General features: G+C 37.9%; 1 protein-coding gene across 2 annotated transcripts in view; it reads right to left on the minus strand.

Annotated features, from left to right (window-relative positions):
• The window catches only part of PIP4K2A (phosphatidylinositol-5-phosphate 4-kinase type 2 alpha), an 89,407-nt gene that overhangs the window by 31,236 nt on the left and 40,005 nt on the right, over positions 1 to 18,166 (minus strand). For both annotated transcript variants that reach the window (XM_015853301.3, XM_015853300.3), the window contains exons 2-3: positions 13,445 to 13,542; positions 12,346 to 12,442 (exon numbers count right to left, since the gene is read on the minus strand). In XM_015853301.3, coding sequence (XP_015708787.2) covers positions 12,346 to 12,442; positions 13,445 to 13,542 — 195 coding nt within the window. The remainder of the gene's footprint in view (positions 1 to 12,345; positions 12,443 to 13,444; positions 13,543 to 18,166) is intronic.

An 18,166-nucleotide genomic window follows, 5' to 3' on the forward strand; every position in this document is an offset into this window, starting at 1 on the left:
TGTTGTGCTATAAAAAATTGCTCAAAAGTACACTTGTCAGTCTGCCAAGGAACCTCAGATGGAGGAGGGAAAGAGGGAAGATAATAAGGAGGACCTGGACTAGCATTATTGTCCGAAATGTCAAAGGCTGCTGAGGCACATCTTAACACTTCACCAAAAGACTTGTCAGATTTGAGTGAAATTCCTGTCTGTGAGTGCTCACTTAGAATGAAAAACCTGAGTGGTTTTGATACAAGCAGAAACAGCCGACTTCTGAAAGTGTCTCTGAATCCTGGTACTGATGGCAATGTCATGACCGAGATGCAGCACACAGGAAATGATGTTGCTCTGGACTTCCCATATGCTGAAGCTCTGTCAACAATTCTGTGCCCAATAATGCATTTTTACATCAGACATCATCACTGCTATTCTTACAATCCTTCTCTCATGTAGAACGTGTCCTCTTTGGTCTTCACAAGCACTACTTGCACTCATTCAAGTGTTAGGTCTTAAAATAAAGATCTTCCTGCTTTTCAGGTACAGTGTTCCTGAGAACATAACCTCCATTCATCCCATTCTTAACCATGAATTTCTAGAATATATTAATGGAGCAACCCCTTAAAACTGACATATTTATTTTGATTCTTCTTCTTCTTTCTATTTTAGTATTTCCTGTTGGAATGTAGTACTTGATGCATTTAAAAATACAGACAACATAAGCAGTAAGAAATTTTTCCGTAAAAGAAACGACAGATGAAATAATAAGGGAATGAATTAGCCAGTATTTCTTATCATTCTTCTTTCATTGCAATACTGTTAGAGAAAAACAGAAGCTGGTCCAATTCAAACAGGAATTAATAAATTTATTCATATTTCAAACCAACTGGATGAAACCCCATTAAGTCACTTAGTTTTAACTGATCCTTGTCTTTTCCTGCAATGGTAGTTTTTTTAATGGAAATGAATTTTGCCTGATTGCCAACTATAATGACAAGTTAATCTGCAAATACAGCTATCATATTAAATATGTTGCTAACAAGTAAATATGATGTAGCTGTAGATAATTATTTAGTACACAATCTACAGCTCAATGCTTTAACAAGTCAGAAATGGTGATGCATTTATTTTTGAGTAGATGGCTATTTTCCTTCTAGTTATCTATATCAAGTTTAATTAAGAATGCATGTAACTATCATTTTACAATGTACATAATTAATTTGTTAGAACAAACCAAACAACATTGTACTAAGTAGCACAGTTCTATACATGCACAGGTAACGCAGATGCCTTCCCTACAATACTCCAGCTCTATCAATGAATTAAAGATCAGATGTTTATACATTAAACATGTTTAAGATAAGAAAACCCATTTAATTAAAATCATTGACACTTTGTTTTTACTAACTCTCCATTCCTGTAGTAAAACTCTTAATACAATTCTCTCTTCAGATACAGACTACAGCTCATCTGAACACTGAAAGAAGGTGGAACACAAACAATGTTTAAGATTAATGATAATTGCTGTGCATTCTTTGATACATGCATAAATTTAATTAATAGGTACATTTTAAAAAGCTGAAAAATTAAAACCAATGCCATTATATTGGGCTGCATAATAGTAATTCTATTATTACTTTCTTGTGCTGATAATATATGGCTCAGTTTTGTCTGTGGACAGCTTTATTTGTCATGTTCCACACTTCTGTGAATAGAGGGAAGTCCTAATTTCTTCAAAAGCAAAGCTTCCATGTATCATGCAGAGTATCCTTCCTTTCAACTAAACTAATTCCACTCCTTTATAATGAGAAATCAGTCCTCAATAAAATAAACAATACAGTTGCATTATCATCAGAACAAAGAATCTTTAAAAAGATGGCTGCAATTGGTCTGCACTTGGTAAGTTATTACTAAGTAAATTAATGAGCAATGGATAAAACCAGAAGAGTTCATGGGATTCAAAGCGAAAGCGACATGGCTACTTAAAAATACTTCCAAAACACTGTAATTCTCCCATCTTATGTAGGTGAATCTAACTTACCTGACTAAGTCAACACTGTTCTGTACATATCAAACCATTCCGAACCCCATTCAACCCTGCCAAATGCTAACAAATGAACAGCACATCTATTAGAAGCAGAAGAGTCTCTTTGCTGTAAACTGCATCTCTTTTAAGTCAGTACACAAGCTGGCCAACAAGGTCCCACATAAGCCTCTCTGATGCAGAGCCACTAGTTAAACCTATAACTGGTAAGAAATCTCAGACACAAGTATCAGTAGCACCACATGTGGCCTCTGGTACGCGCTGTTCACCACAAAGCACGGACAAATTGTGGGATTTTCTCTTTTGGAATGACATATTAGCCCTGTAAGATATACCTAGATAAGGACAAGAGTTAAACTTATTTTGGGTTTGTCTAAGCTCTGTTTTTAAGAGAGAATCACCTTATCTTGATGCAGACAATAATAAGAAAGTCATGTTGTAGTGGTGATTAGACTGAAAATATGCATTTATATGAACTGTATTGCTCTGTAGTTGAGGCTATTATCAGATGCAGTGCATAGACTTCTATCAAATGCGGTACAGTCTTGGGAGGCAACATTGATCACAACACCACTGATAAACTTCACTGATGCTGTTTGCAAAAAGTGAGCAAAACAGGATAAGAAACTGCACTGTCGACATCTGTGGACAAACAGGTCAGAAGAAAAGCTGACTCAATGTGCTTAAAAAAAGCAGCATAGGGCACTTCCTCTGCTTTCCTGTTCAGCAGTGAACTCATTAGGCGGGACCAGCCACGGTGTTCAGCTGAAAACCTCCTTCTTAGGTGAGGCTTCCATATGGGATCAGGAAGGAAACAAAGAGTGAAAATTAAGTATCTCCCTTTTCCAAAAGGAAAATACAAGAAGGGCTGAGGGAGGGGGAAGGAGATGCAGGAAGAGATAGATGATGGCTAACACCTGATTAAGTTCCCTCGGGCTCTCTTTCTTAATTAGGGGAAAATCAAGTGGAATATGAGCAGATGGCAAGGAGCCACTCCTCACTGAGAACAGAACTATGAGCCACAAAGATAGAACAGGAAGTATATCCCTCAGATACATGAAAATACCCTTTGAAAAACACAGGTTCACCGTCCCAACATCCTTTTTACCATCACTCACTGCTTCTCACTTGCACACTGTGCAAACAGGCAGTGGGGAAATTATCTAGCCACAGTCAGAGCACTATCTTCAGCCAGCGCAAAACTCTAAGAAAACAGGGTCACAGCACCCTGTTCACATTTTCTCAGCTGTTCCAGCCCCAGTCTTCGCCCTCACAACTAACAAACACATCTGCCAGCCACATGCACTCTGTTCCACTTAACAGCTTCACTTAGCAGCTCTCCTGAAGCCTCCTGCTCTCAGCGTCTGTGTTCTGCCAATTCCCTGTTCACCTCTCATTTGCGAAGTTTTAATCTTGTGCCTGCTGGTTTTGGTCTCAGGAGAACGAAGGTTTCGTACTTTTGAAATGTGAATACTTTTATGAGGTCATTTAAAGACTATGCTAAATTACTTGTGTAATTACTTATACAACATGAAGACACGTTTAGCGTGCCAAGTTCAGAGATACCACTAATAGATAAATTTCCTTTTTACGCACCTCCCTCTCTCTCCCAAATGGTTTCCCTATGAGAAATCACCAGCTGAAAGTCTCACAGTCTTAACATAAATCAATATTAAAAGTATCACCTACGTTGCACTGCAGGCAAATCTGCGGGCAACCAGAAATACTCATCTGGTCCCCTGTACAAATCACAAAGAACTTGTCCCACATCAAAGAATTAATTTCTGATTAAATAAACTACATACTGCTTCACATAAAAATGGATAAAAGCTACATTACTTACTAGAACTTCACTTCCCAAAGAATTCTTGATATTAAAAGTTAATCAGCCCATCTAAGTTAGATCACATTTTCACCTAAGAACAGCATATTCTTTAGCAAGTTAGTTAAAAGCTCATTTAGTTTTACTGTAGAGCCCCTCTCCTTCATCATCATGTTCTTCGGTGCAGTTTTATCTTACTTCCTACAGTAAAAATACAGTAGTTAAGGAAAATATTCTTTCCACAGGTCCTGATCCAAAATTCTGTGAAGATCCCAGAAACAAAACAAAACTTCCACCAGATTACATGAGCTTTTCTGGGGCCTTCATGAGAACTTCATAAGCAAGAAGCCAACACAACCGCCACACATCGCACATTCCATTTCACTCAGCTTCTCCAAAAGTCAATTCCAATCTTTGCTTTTGGTCTAGGAACAACTTCCAGTAAGACAGTCTGGATCTTCCACCTTCAAAAGCCAAAGACTCATCACTGAAGTTATTCTGGCCGTTAATCACTTGTACTGCTGAACGTCCCATCACAAGGCATTCTCTACGTTCTTAAACTGCTTCAATGCCAGTTTCCCATCTCTCTTCTGTACCCAAATTGCCATCCAATTTTTTTAAGATGACCAGCAGCAACACTGAATATAATATTAGCTTTAAGTATAAAATAAACAGATGTTCAAAAAAGTTACAGTTCTTCCTGGCATTATTTCACATCGTCCAATTTATCCACCCAAAAGAGCAGTTATTCCCCATCAAAAGCTCACATTAGCGCTATATTCTTGTTCTCTTTGCTCCTTTTCAAAGCTGTCATCTCCTCATGGGCAGACTTTTGCTCCCTAAGTATGTGCTGCCTTTTTTCCATGTAATTATTTATCTGACCACATTACAAGGCATCCTGTTCTCATCTTTATCACACTTTGCAATTTGGACAGATTTTGCTTCTTCCGCAGGTTCCTACTACATTAAATGTCAATTGCTCACTGACAATTAGATTTTGATTCTCATCATTTAATACTCTCTTATTCACGTGGTTTTAATTTTTTATTATAAAGCCCCCTAAAGCTTTTAGTGTTCTAGAAAATGACCAAGTCACAAATATCAAGTTAAACACTGTCAGAGGACTCGCCAAGTACCAGCGATAGCATCACATGGCACACTACCTTCTACCTTGTGCACTGCTCAATAAAAATTGCAGCCTACCGTAATGAAGAAATTATTGTATAATTGATAACTTTAGTTCTACCAACACAAGATGGCAAAAATAGGGAGCTCGATTTTGAGATCAGTATCCAAAGAGATGCTGGCTGTTTCTAAGAGCAACAAGTTAAGCTATTTGGAGCTACATCTTCTGAATGAAGCACATTTTTTTGTCAGAAAACACATGGAGCAAAACCTTCGGCCCTGCTTGAAGTACAGGAAAGGCTTGCCCCCCTTCCTCAATCGCAAGCTGCATTTATAACTGGCAAAGTAGCGCCCTCATCTTCAAAGACAAACTGCTGGCAAAGCTCTTCTTCCTCTGCCCACTTTGCCTGAAATGCTCGCAGCAAGGATATTTATCTCCACAGTGGGAGGCCAAGGATTAGCCACAGCCTCCGAGAGGGTGGAGAGATTTAAAGGTCAATTTAATTAGCTCATTCTAATCTTCTACACAACTAATGTAAATGTCATTGTTTTCTAACTGCTGCTTTAACAGATGAGATTATATTTTAGAAACCTTGAATGTGCGAACTACATTGGATGTAATACAAATTCTTCATGTAACTAAGCCCAATAAAAATCATCATTGAGACAGAGCGCTTATTAAGAAAAAAAGGGCAGCAGGAAAATTCTGGTGATAAAGCACAGAGAGATGTAGAAGAACAGTAATCTTTCAAATTGACTGGCTTAACAGCTTCTCATTGATTTAAATCTTTTCCATTCTGCGACGCCTGGACAAAAAGAAAACAACAGTTTCTGGTACTGTGATCTCATTCAGAAGTCGTGGGATGCTAAAGTGAGTGTCACAAGACATTCCCCTACTGTTTGAACCGCATACCCCAAAGACTAATCAGATCAAATCCCAAGCTATTTATGAGTGCCTCTGGGCAAGCTTTGCATGAACGAATAGGCAAAAACAAGTGCACAGATGATGCTCTGTGATGGTTGAAATTATAGGTCAGAGGGAGAGCCTGGCAGTAGTTCATTGCTGTTAGGGGAACTATGCACATAGGATCTGGCTATTCTTCTGTGGTACTGCCTGGCCTATGCACAGGTTCTTATGAAGACAAGCTTGCAGCTTTCCCAATTTTAATTTTAATTTTTAAGACCTTGTCTTAAAAAACGTGTCAATGAATTGATTACTGATAAAAAAACATATCAGATAGAAATGGTGTCATACTACTGGACATGGAGCCTCCAAGGCTTTCTGCTGCTTTTTAAACAAGCTGCCCACTTCTTGGAATGTGTTCAGGATGGTGCTTTACTCACTGTTCTACAGAAGAAAGGCAAAGCACCTGTGTTATAACAGCAGAAGCATCAAACACAGAAGCATCTGGTTATGTCACACAACAATGGGTAAGGAAAATTTCAGGGTTTGATTTGAACATTGGCTATGTGCATTCCTCCACAGTTGTTGAGCTGGATGGCACAATGGAAAATGCTTTACCTTAAATAAGTCTTAATATTTTTCTTTAGAAGAACAGATTTACAGGAAGACATTTTTCCCATAACATACAGGTTGTCATGTTAAGAGGTGGGAAACTTCAGTGGGAAAACTGCTTTTGCTAAAGCTTGCACTGAAACATTTTCTGGAAAGCACGCTCTGTTACATCTCCAGGCAGTATAAGTCATTCTATCAAGAAACACTGACTGAAACACCAACTTATATTTAAGAAATCTAGCATGTAGGAATGTATAACTGACCACCAATACATCCTACAAACACACTCAGTGGCATGACCTCTCCTTGCCTTTGGCAGCTGTATGGACAACACTGTGCTTTGTTTTCAGTCAGCTCAAAAGCAGGTCTCAAAAGAGCCATGTTGAATGTCACAGGGCTAACAGGAAAGAAAAACAAACCACCCAAGTTCTAGGATACTATGATATGATGTCCAATGTCAGAAATATCAGCTGCTTTCTATGGTCTCATTCAGATGTACACATTCTAAACATTCATGAGCTTTGCTTTTGTGATCAAAACTATGAGTTCCTTGACTTGGTCTAATGAGAGTACAGTCAATAAAATACAAGATTCTTCCCTAAATCAAGTCACCCTATTCAGACAGTCTGGATTTGGAGCTGCCAGTTTAAGGCATGAACTTACTTTGGCAAATACTAGAGATCTTTATGAGGGAGCCTTTCCACTTCAGCCCTGCAAAGCTTGGCTTGCTGCCTCATTTTCAAGGGTTGCCTCCATAGTAGCTCAGGGAACTCCTATCAGCTTGTTTTTTGATGTTGCCAACACATGCTAAATTACTCTTTTCTACTCTTTTGAATACCCAGCTGTGGATAATATTTAGTTTAGACAAGATGCTGCTGAAAGCAAGGTAAAATATTTGTTTTCTCTAGTGAAGACTAGTAGAAACTGGACTTAAAATTGCTGTAGTGTTGCTATACCTGCTAAGGTTCAGTCCCACATTTCCTATTTCGGCTCACACTTATGGCATCAAATTTTAGAACACAGTATTCAGAATGTGTACTTGTTTTTAATGTACTGGAAAGAGCACAGACACCACAGTTGTTAGTATAGCTGGTTCCACACCTTAATATCACAACCACACATGCCCATGTCAAATGAGATGTCAGCAGCTCTGAGGGTCCTGGTGCCAACATTCATTTGGGATCCAGATTAATTAATTCTGATGAATTAATCCAAAAGTTGCAGTATTTATCTGTAGCTACACTACAGTCTGGACTACCAACTACTTCTAAGAAATTCTTCTACACAGAAGGCTGCAAGAGATATTGAAACTGAAGGAGAGACGCACATCAGGAGAAGTGAAAGGCACTAAGTCTGTATGGTATGCTACACAGGAAATTGATTAAAAACAGAAAATATCAGTTTTCATTTCAAGGCATCAAACTTTTACATGGAAAAAAATGCACACAGGGCAATAACAGGGAGCTCTAAATTAAAATGAACTTGTAGACTACCTGCCACAAGCACTTCAAGAATTGCTCATCTTGCACAGCCAACTGCTACAAACTGCTCCTATAGACAGGCAAAGTCAGAAGCGAGCATGTCTCCTATTACACTAAGTACTAAGACTTAAAGGAAAATCCATTGCTCTCCCCCCAGTTTCCCGCAGAAGGGTCATTAAGTACAGTGGGACATCGGTGCCCTCTGGAATGAGCAATTCTATTCATACAGCAAAAACCTGGTCTCCCTCATTTGCCTAGTAGAATCCAGATGAAGGATTCAGCAAGAACTTTAAGCAAGAACAGATGTGTGGGAGGACAGTAAATTAAGTTTATTTTCCAGAGCAACAGGAGCAGAAGCATTTGTAACAGCAGTAGATCCTATTTTTCTGGAGTTGGCTGTGGGGTATCAGTTAGCTGCTATCTTGCTAAATTCTCCTAATTTTGCATTTGCCAGAAGCCAGTCCTATATTCTTCTGCCAAAATTATACTCACATTTATGATTGTAGGGAGTGATTTCCTTTACTGCATCCATTTTCTATTTTATTTTTCTTTTTATTTTTCCTGCTAGGAACAGATAATGCTCTCAAGTATTTTCCTGTCAATGTTAAGACGATCTTTAGAGCTACAAACTGTTTTTCAGTAAAAGAGAAGACTAACAAAGACACCAGTACAAGACAATGTACCCTATCAAGGTAAAATTTGGCATGAAATGCGTTGAGCTGCAGAATTTCTTTGACACTTTTAGAAATTACCTTCAATATGAGTTCCATACGTACCTACTTGTAACACATGACAGCACAGAATAAAACAGAATCTCCTTCATTTTGATAATTCATGGTCTGTGCAAGAGGTTAAAATGGTTTTAAAGGTTTTACAGTATTCAAATGTAATTTTGATTCACAGTAACTGATCATCACCTGAGCTTCCCTTTGCAAGGAAAACATACTATTTTTAACTGATGCCATAAATACCTTAGTAATGGGTGATCAAGAAGAAGGAAGCTCAGGGTCTAATAAAGGAATTTTTGACACAGAAACAAAGTTTCTTAACATAGGTTGAAGATGTAATTTATCATGACAAGTTTATATAGGCAAACTTCAGATAAAACTCGGGGTTTAACTAAATCCATACTACATTCACCACACTGCCATCCATAATAAAGGGTGAATCACCAAAAAAAAGCCAATCAGTCCTAGCAGTGCAGGTACCTCCAGGAAGCCAATCTTAGCTCAGTACTAATCCAGACATCTTTCAGAGATGCCCAGCTAGCTATGAAAGGCAGACAGATGCATGGTAGGTTAACAAAGACATTTCTGTTTTCATTGTGTGAAAAGTGGGAGCCCGTTACAGGAACTGTGGCGGCCACTACTAGAAATATTGGGTATATTTCTAGGGCAGCAATGACATAATATGGGTCCTCCTAGTTCTGAAGCAGCATTGAATGCAGGGGGAAAAAATATTTTTTAAGATTGAATCTTTCTTCACTGTTAAGAGACGATCTCTGTGAGGGGGTCTCTATGTTAATAATTCTAAAGACAAATGGGAGATTTTGGTTTTAGAAGCCCACAAAACTTTAAGGCCTCAGGCTGCATCAGGGATGGTTTAGGATGAATATAGGAAAAACTTCTTTACAGTAAGGGTTGTTAAGCACTGCAATGGGCTCCCCAGGGAGGTGCTTGAGTCACCATCCCTGGATGATTTAGCGGAGGGTTGTCAGAGTTAGGGTAGCATGGTTAGGTTGAGGTTGGACTTGATGACCTTGAAGGTCTCTTCCAACCTGAGCAATTCTATGATTCTGTGACTGTACAAAGTAATTAACATAATGTCAAGAATTAAAAATAATATCGCTCAGAAACTAGAGCATAAACTAACAAACTCTTTTCATGATGCAGTTTTTTGTTTGTTTGTTCATCTTTCCTCATGAGTGAGCACTATCTGCCTTCTGGAAAAACCCATCAAGAATATCAGCTGAACACTCTGAAAACTAAAACATTTTAAAAGAGTGTTCGGCCCAATTTATACTGATGTATCTGACTGATGAAGAGGGTAACTTGGTTTATTTATCTACATTAGTCCTGTCATGCTCACTAATGATAATGACATTGTTCACAATTGATTGGGACTCCTTTCGTGAAAATCATTTTGTAAGAAACACTGCTGTCTGTCCCATAAGCTTTCCCTCAGTTTAATATTGTACATTTTTTTTCCCAAATCATGGTTAGTTCTGAGTATGAGACAATCACTTTAATTGACGTTCACTGAAATAACTCCTTGAATACAAAGATTACCTGGAATCTTATTTATTTATTTATTTATTAATAAATAAATAAAAAAAAGTGATAATTTAAGTTTAAGAAGGTGAGCAAATATATCACTGCTCAGAGTAGTTTTGGGGTTTTTTTATTAGAACAGCCCTGTAGAATAAGAATTCAGGGTGATAAACTGCTTGGATTGAGGGGAAAAAAGAATAGAAAATGCAGATACTGCTTTCCCTTAGTCAGAATTATATTGGCCTTCGTTTTATGCTAGATATGCTTGAAATACTACATGGCACTGAAGATTTTTTTTTGTAAATAATATGTAAATGTTGAAGCAAAAACAAGGATGCGGTTGCATTTTCCTCTCTTGAATTGTTTGGTTACACCACCAAAAGCTGATAAAACAGATAGCAACAAGGAAGTATTTACTTTCTTTATAATCCAGAAATCTGGAAACTTTATTTAGCGATGGTCAATAAATCCAACAAGTATTCATTACAACAAAGGGATTCCTGATGTGGTTCGGACAGTACTGGAGATGAAAACAGCCCATGATGCTGTGGAATGCGGCATTTTAGATTATGCCAATTTTCCCAGCTTTAACCAATGACAGTATCTTAAGTCTTCTGAAATATAATTACCAAAAAGTAACTTAGTAATCGCCCTATCTTCCTAAAGAGACCGATCATGAGCTGACACCACTGTATTAAATTTAGGACCGATCACATCTTCCTCCCTTACACACTGATCCTTTTCCTTTTACCAAGAAAAAGGAAACCTTCATATAAAGGGATGAAGTATGTTAGGGATTACGCATCTTTCTTAACGTATTTTACTGATCTACCAAGAAAACTAAACCAGGAACGTAACTTGATATTTTAACCCCAATTGTTGTAACTGTGGAGAGGGGAAAGGAAGGGAGGGGAAGGAAACGGATGGGAGAAAACCATGTTCTTCATTAACTAGCAAAATATCTTCCCAAAGTTACAGTGGCCATCACTTAATCTCTACCTACAGTCATGCAAACACATTTTAACCAATGTATGCATTTTTAACATGCTGCTTTAAATTGAGAAAGGGGAAAATTAGTATAGAGGACTGCTGCAAGAATTAGATTTGGGCTACAGCATCCAGGTTATTCTGCATTGCATCACAGATGTATTCTATATAGCTTTTTTAGCTACTTGAAATATTTATTAAAAATTACTATTATTTATTAAATATATTCTGATATATCTCAGTGACAGGCTACAACAAAAACTGCAGCCTGTACTGAAGCAGCTTAAAAAAGTAAAAGAACATGCCTGGAAGCAGACTCTCATTACAGAGCAGGAGCTATGTAGGACAGGCTGTTTACCAGAGTGACTGCAGAAGGAATTATCCCTGTGGTAGAGATGATGTGCATTAGGAACAGTTAATGGAAAAGGGAATGTCAGTAAGTACTGGCAAATCAGACTGAAGCAGAGTTCAAGAACTTTCTTTTGCAAAGACTGAAAGAGGCTTTGACTACAAGAAACATTACTGCCAAATGTAGAGCAATTTCTTGTTTTGCTGTATCTGCTCTGTGCAAGCCATTTCTTTCCAGACCCTTTTTAAAAAGAGAAAAGAAAGGGTAACAATGGAGCATGATATTGGCTGCCACAGACTATCCTTTTCTAAACAAAAAAATACATGAAGGTAACATACAGCTGTGGTGGTTTCAGAAACCACATCTAACACGGACACATCCCTAAAGCAACCCTTATCAGAGTGACTCAGCTGAACACAGCATCTCTTGTCAGCAGTGCACAGAGATGGCTCTTCCCTCCTTCTGCAAGTTTTAACATAACTTCTCAGTTTTAATATCTCAGCTTATGACTGGGAGGTACAGTGGTGGGAAACAAGGCGGGCTGAAAATCATGGAAAGCCACTATAAGACAGGTAAGACAGGCAAACCAGAAATCTGCTGGCTCAGGTGGGGGAAAGAGTAGGAAGAATGGCTACTTTTTCCCCTTAGGTTTTTTCCAACTAATGCCCAAATAAAGAAATACTGTTTTAACAGGTTGGCCTGTTCACAACTGCAGCATTACCAAACTTTAAAGCCTGTATGTATATCAGTCTAGATGTTCTGAAAGTGAACTTACCTGGAAGTCCTGATCATCAATTCCAAACCTCTCTCTTAGATTACGGAAAACCATTGGACAGTATTCCTTAAATTTGAAATGACTTGGCATGTTTTCTCTGAAAGAATATAAAACCAAATCAACTTCATTTACCTGCATATGCAATTAATAACTCTTACAAACCAGAGAATAAGGAGATTTACAATCTCTCCTCTAAAGCCCTACTTTTTTGAAAGAGATTTGGGCTCATGGTATTTTAGTCTTTACTATGTTCAATAAGTTTATACATGTTTGTCTCTAACAAGCTGAACCTGCACTAAAAAGCAGGAAAGAGTGTTTTGCCATTGCCCTTATATTATTTCCAAGGTGGAATCTCAGACTGCATTATACAAGAATTACCATACCATCTGTGACACCAGAAAGCACGGGCAGTGCCAAAGCTTCACAAAAATTGGCCTTACTGAGCGCAGGGCTTGTTTTAATATCCCACTGTTAATTTCAGATTTCAGAAAGTAACTTTGAACTTTTTCAGTGAGTAGAAGGATCAAAGTAACAGAATTCGGCATTTTCTTAATGCATTATTAAACAGGTTATATACTAACAGCTTTATATGTCTGCACATACAGCTCATGGGGAGACAATTTTAAGAGATATGGATATTATGTTTAACTGTCTTACTACTTTTCGTATACGACTGCTATAATTTCATATTATGGATTAGTAAAAATTGCACATCGTTCAGTGTTGATATGCACCTTAAATCTTCATTCTTGTCCAAGTATTTCATGTAAAATATTAACAAGTACATGCACCTGAATTTATGTTTTAAAAAATACCCAAATAAGTGTCAGGAACAGCCACAAATAAACACACCAAGAGAGGATCACCTTCAATATATAAGATATTCACAAGGCTATAATAAACCATATGGAAGAAGAATACTGCCCAGCAGCCCCTGCTGTTGCTTTTCAGAACAGCACAGATGGTTATGTTTATCACAGGATTAACTTAATCATCAAAACTTCAGTCCCATCAGCTGAAAAATAACAGAGTTCACAGTACTTCATAAAAATATCACTGCCACTATCCCCGTCTACAAAGAATTGTTACTTGTACTTACTTGTTGAAAAGGTGATTGTCCACCTTTATCTTTGAGTATGCTTTGAAATCATCTGGCATCAACATAACAGGGATTTGAACATGGCTCAGTTCATTGATCTAGAGAAGAAAGAATATATTTAGTTGATAATGATTTTGCAAAGATTCTGCATGTGTTTTAATTAAAAAAGAAAAAAAAAATACAGTTGTGTGGCCTGCAGTTGCTTGTGTATGTGTGAATGTGATTGAAAGAAAAATGCAAAAACAGATTTATTATTTCCAGATTAAATGTACTAACAAGGTAAACTCTTTGGAAAGAAGAAAGAGCACTTTATATTGATACTAGTTTCTGAAAAAAAGTGCTTCAAAACACATCTGGAGCATGTGCTTTAAGGAAAGCCTGGGAGGACACCAGCAATATATTCTTAAATCCTAATGCACTGTTCTTGTTTAGCCAACTGAGCTACATTTTCCAAAGACTGTATTTAAATGTATGTACATTTTCAAATCCTGTATTAAAAAAGACTATTTACCTCTGCAGCTTACAAACGACTCTTACCTGTTTGCTTCCTAAACTACTTACAGAAAATCAAATGTTGCTTCCATATGAAGGCACGAGCTTTGGACTCAGGAAGAGCCTTGTTTTGTACAACAGCACAGACTTCAGCCAAGCTTTTGCAAGTTACAGCATTCAGGCATTCTTTTGATTACTCAGGCTCAACAAACTACTTAAGTATCCAAATTTGTGCTTAGAAATAAATGCAGAAGTGTGAAGGTTTTCCTTATTTTGTTCTATTTATGGGTACTACTTGCTCTTTCTAGTTTTGAAATAAATACTGTCTCCATCCTCAGTATTAAAGTTTTCATACATACTTGGAATTTCAGAACTATCCACTTCTGGCCACATCTTTATGACAGAACGTAAACAACTTCAGTTACTTAGTTTGCACGCATGTTTTTCTAATTGGGTGCATTAATCAGCTCGTATTTTAGTAAATTTTGAGTAAAGCACAAAAAAACTTAGCAGAATATTGCTAACTTGTAGCAGTTCTTTCAAATCATCAAGGAGATACACACTAAAGCACAGTCATCAAAGACCCCTCCCATACATCCTGCCTATGTTCTAATGGTGATGCAGACCCGCACAGCACACATTGTTTCAGCAGCTTTCTGGGGGTGCAGGGGGAGAATTCTACATGAGACTACCAGCCTGCAACAGAGGCAGATGTAAATGTAAAAAATAATGGCAGATGTAAAAAAATAAGTGTGACCTGCACTCTTAGCGTTGGTTGTCTCCCAACTGGGAATCTGTTCCTGCCCTTAGCTGCTATCCTGCTTTAGACAGCCTCTCTGAGACGCCTTCACTGTTGTAGGTTATAAATATTAGAGGAAAAAATGCGTGACCTTCTGCAGAACTGAAGTTAAACAAAACCTGAAAGCAGTGAGGAACCTTTTTCCTCTTAAAAAGAGAGAAGAAACTGATGCAAGCAGGCAGGTCAGAAAGCCTCATCACTCTTCGGTCTTTTTAAGTCTCAGTAATGCGTCTTGCCATCTCTCATTTTTATTATTCAGACCCCTGCGGCCCACATGAAAACTGATAAATATCAGTTGAATTTCCTTTACAGAGTGCTTCTTTGGAAAGCCCTGAGAAGTTACAGATTGAGGCATCACAGCTGTACAGCAGAGCAACAAACTAAGAGAGATGCCTGGATGGGCTGAACGTGTGCTGCTCCTTGGAGTGCCAGGGAGAACGCTCCTTCCTCCTTCCAAAGCAGGACAAAGAAGGAACTCTAGTAAATTTTTGAAAACACAGCTGTACAAACCTAATAAATCATGCTGACACCTCATTAACTATGACATGAAATAACAGCACATATATCGAACATCACAACATCTAACATACATGCTCTTTACTGCATTTGATATCGCTGCACATCAATCTCACCCTGGAACCGCAGAGCAATTTCATGAGCATGCAGAATTAGCCTAGCTCTTGTACAAATAAAACTAAGGAGAAGCAGATAGATTATATTGAGATACTGAACTTTGTTTGCTTATAAAGAATTAGCTACTCTCTTAGATTGCCAGATTGTGTAACAAATTCCATGCTTGAAAAAGGGATAACAGAGGCCCATACCTTTCCATCCCAGTCAAAAGTGATACCAAGACCATTTTCAGTCAGATACACTTAATTATGCTGAATTCACACCTCTCCAAATGACCTATTGATAATAAACACAAGCTCACTGCCAAATTAGGGGGTTTAGATGATCAAAATTGCATCAACCAAACTTCTGCATGCATTCACTTTCTTAATTTACTAATGTAAAATGTCACTGAGTACATCTGTAGATTGGCTTTTACACTGCAAAGATTTAACTCTGTGCTATAGCGGCTGTACAGGTACAAAGCAGAGTAACATACCCACGTGTACTCCTATTTGAATACTTTCGAGCTTGTTATATTGTAAATAGAAATTTCAAAACACGTTTCCCAGGAGGCTCAAGATGTGAATGCACATACAGACCTACCTTCAAAAAAAACCAAAGAAAGCACTCTAACAGAGTTCTTTTCTTTATTTAATGGAGGTCCACTAACTCTCAGGTCTGCAAATATAATTTCTCTAATATTTTAAGGAATTCCCCTCTAGCAGGAGAGAAGAGAAACCAGGTGATGAACATATAGTAGAAGTGACCTTTGGTATAGCACACCAGCTGAGTAATGGCATGTCCCAGCGGCACAGGCCATTAATTAATTTAAACCCTTCAAGTATAATAAGGTCTGTTTCTTTGTGCAGTAATGCATTTTTAGGATGGATTTGAAGAGGCTAAATTTGAAAGTGCGCTCAACACAGAAGGGAATGGTTGTGACACTGCACTGTGGTGCAAACTGGAACCATATTGGGAAAAGAAACAATATCCTGACCCCCCCCACAAATGGGCACTGATAAGCTGAAAGGAGAAGGTCACTGGGATCAATTCTCCACTTTGCTATCACTGTGTGAAGGAGCAGCTATTCTTGAAATCGACCAAATATGAAACACTCAGAGAATATTTTCAGCCTTCCAAATTGTCTCAGGCAAGATTCAGAAAACCAGTTCCAGTTCTGCCACCGACAACCTTTATTTGCCCTGTGATTCATTTATTCTTTGCCAATACAAAATTTTGCTGCTGTTTTTCATGTTTTGTTTTGTTTTTTCAGCAGACAATGCTTACCACATCTTTGAAGAATTTATATCCACACAACAGCCCTGGGGAATGGATTATTTTAAAAGATGACTGATTGGCATTTTAGTTGCACAGTATCCATGCACATTATGTGGAAATACCTCATGTCTTTTAATAGTATTTTCTAATTCATATGCAATAGTAAAAAGTCACCTGCAAACCTCTCCTTATGTAATTTATTCAAATATCTTCATGCTATTGGCACAAAACCAACTGCTTATGTGAGACAGAGACATTCTCCGTGAATTAAAAGCTTTAAAGACGACGCTTTGAAAGCCTTAGATGGCACCGCTCCTTTAAATATATGGTACAAAAAAATCTGTCTGTAGGGATCTGCTCAGACCTACGGTTCAGGGATGGTAGGAGGGAGGGGGGGAAGGGAAAGGAGGCTTTCAGGGAAAAACCTACTGATTGCAACTCATTTTGCTCCTGCAGGTTCAGGATTGAATTCACACTGTCAGGAAAACAGAGGCTGTAATTAAACTGCAAATAAGGGAATAATAAAAGCCTACTGGACATTGAATGAATAGTAAGACTCAGCTGGTAATGATTCTGAAATTAGCACACAGAGAGGTGTTCCCACAAAGCCATCTTATACTGGTGACATTTCAAATAAGCTTCTCTAATTTATATGATTTGAAATCAAGCAATGAATATATCATAAATTGTTAGGCGTTATTAATGGCCTTTATTTAATTCAGATACGTTCACCCTAAACACCACATTACTAGGGCAATGCATAATTAAACATTAGTTTTCATTCTGTCAGAACATAAGCAGCAATAAATTGCTTGTATGCAAAGCAGACAATGAGATATTTAAGCAGCATATAATAAAGGCAATTTACAGCATATATTGCATGTTTAGCTGGAAGAGCCAGAACAATGATCCCATTCTCCAACAGATACAATCTGATGCCTATCAGTTCGATGCTGCAGTGAGAAACATGCAGAATGCACTACAGATGGTATTACTGGTGAAAAGAATATATAATGGAAGAAACCAGGTAGCCCAATGACCAAAATTTCAGTCTAAACATACCATGAATCTCAAGCAGACCACTTAGTACTATTTACTGGATGCTTTTGAAACTCTCTTCCTACATAAAACCTTTATTCCATATGTAGTTTCTTGTATTTAATAACTTAGCTTTAATATGAAGCACAAATATTGCTTTCTTTTAATTCAATTTATCAGCCAACCAGACTCTAGCTCAATCTATGGAGGGATTAGGTATTTTTCCCAACCTACAGCTTGATAGAAGACCTTAGTCCTGGTTCTGGCCCTTGGCAGTTGAGCATACATGAAAACCTCTGCTCCTTCTGTTGATGCATGTGGATGAAGTTGGGGAAGCCCTCCTTCCTTTTCAGCTCTGTTCATCCCCCAACACCCTGTCTGAACTGAAAGCCAATAACTGCAGTCAGATCTGCTGACACAAACAAGCTACACTGGTTTCTAAGTCTGAGAGAAAGTCAAGAGCACTTTTCTCCAATTTATTTATTTTTAAACACAGACTT

The sequence above is a fragment of the Coturnix japonica genome, chromosome 2 (assembly GCF_054131305.1).
Source record: "Coturnix japonica strain WE chromosome 2, WE-NBRP24, whole genome shotgun sequence".
NCBI lineage: Eukaryota > Metazoa > Chordata > Aves > Galliformes > Phasianidae > Coturnix > Coturnix japonica.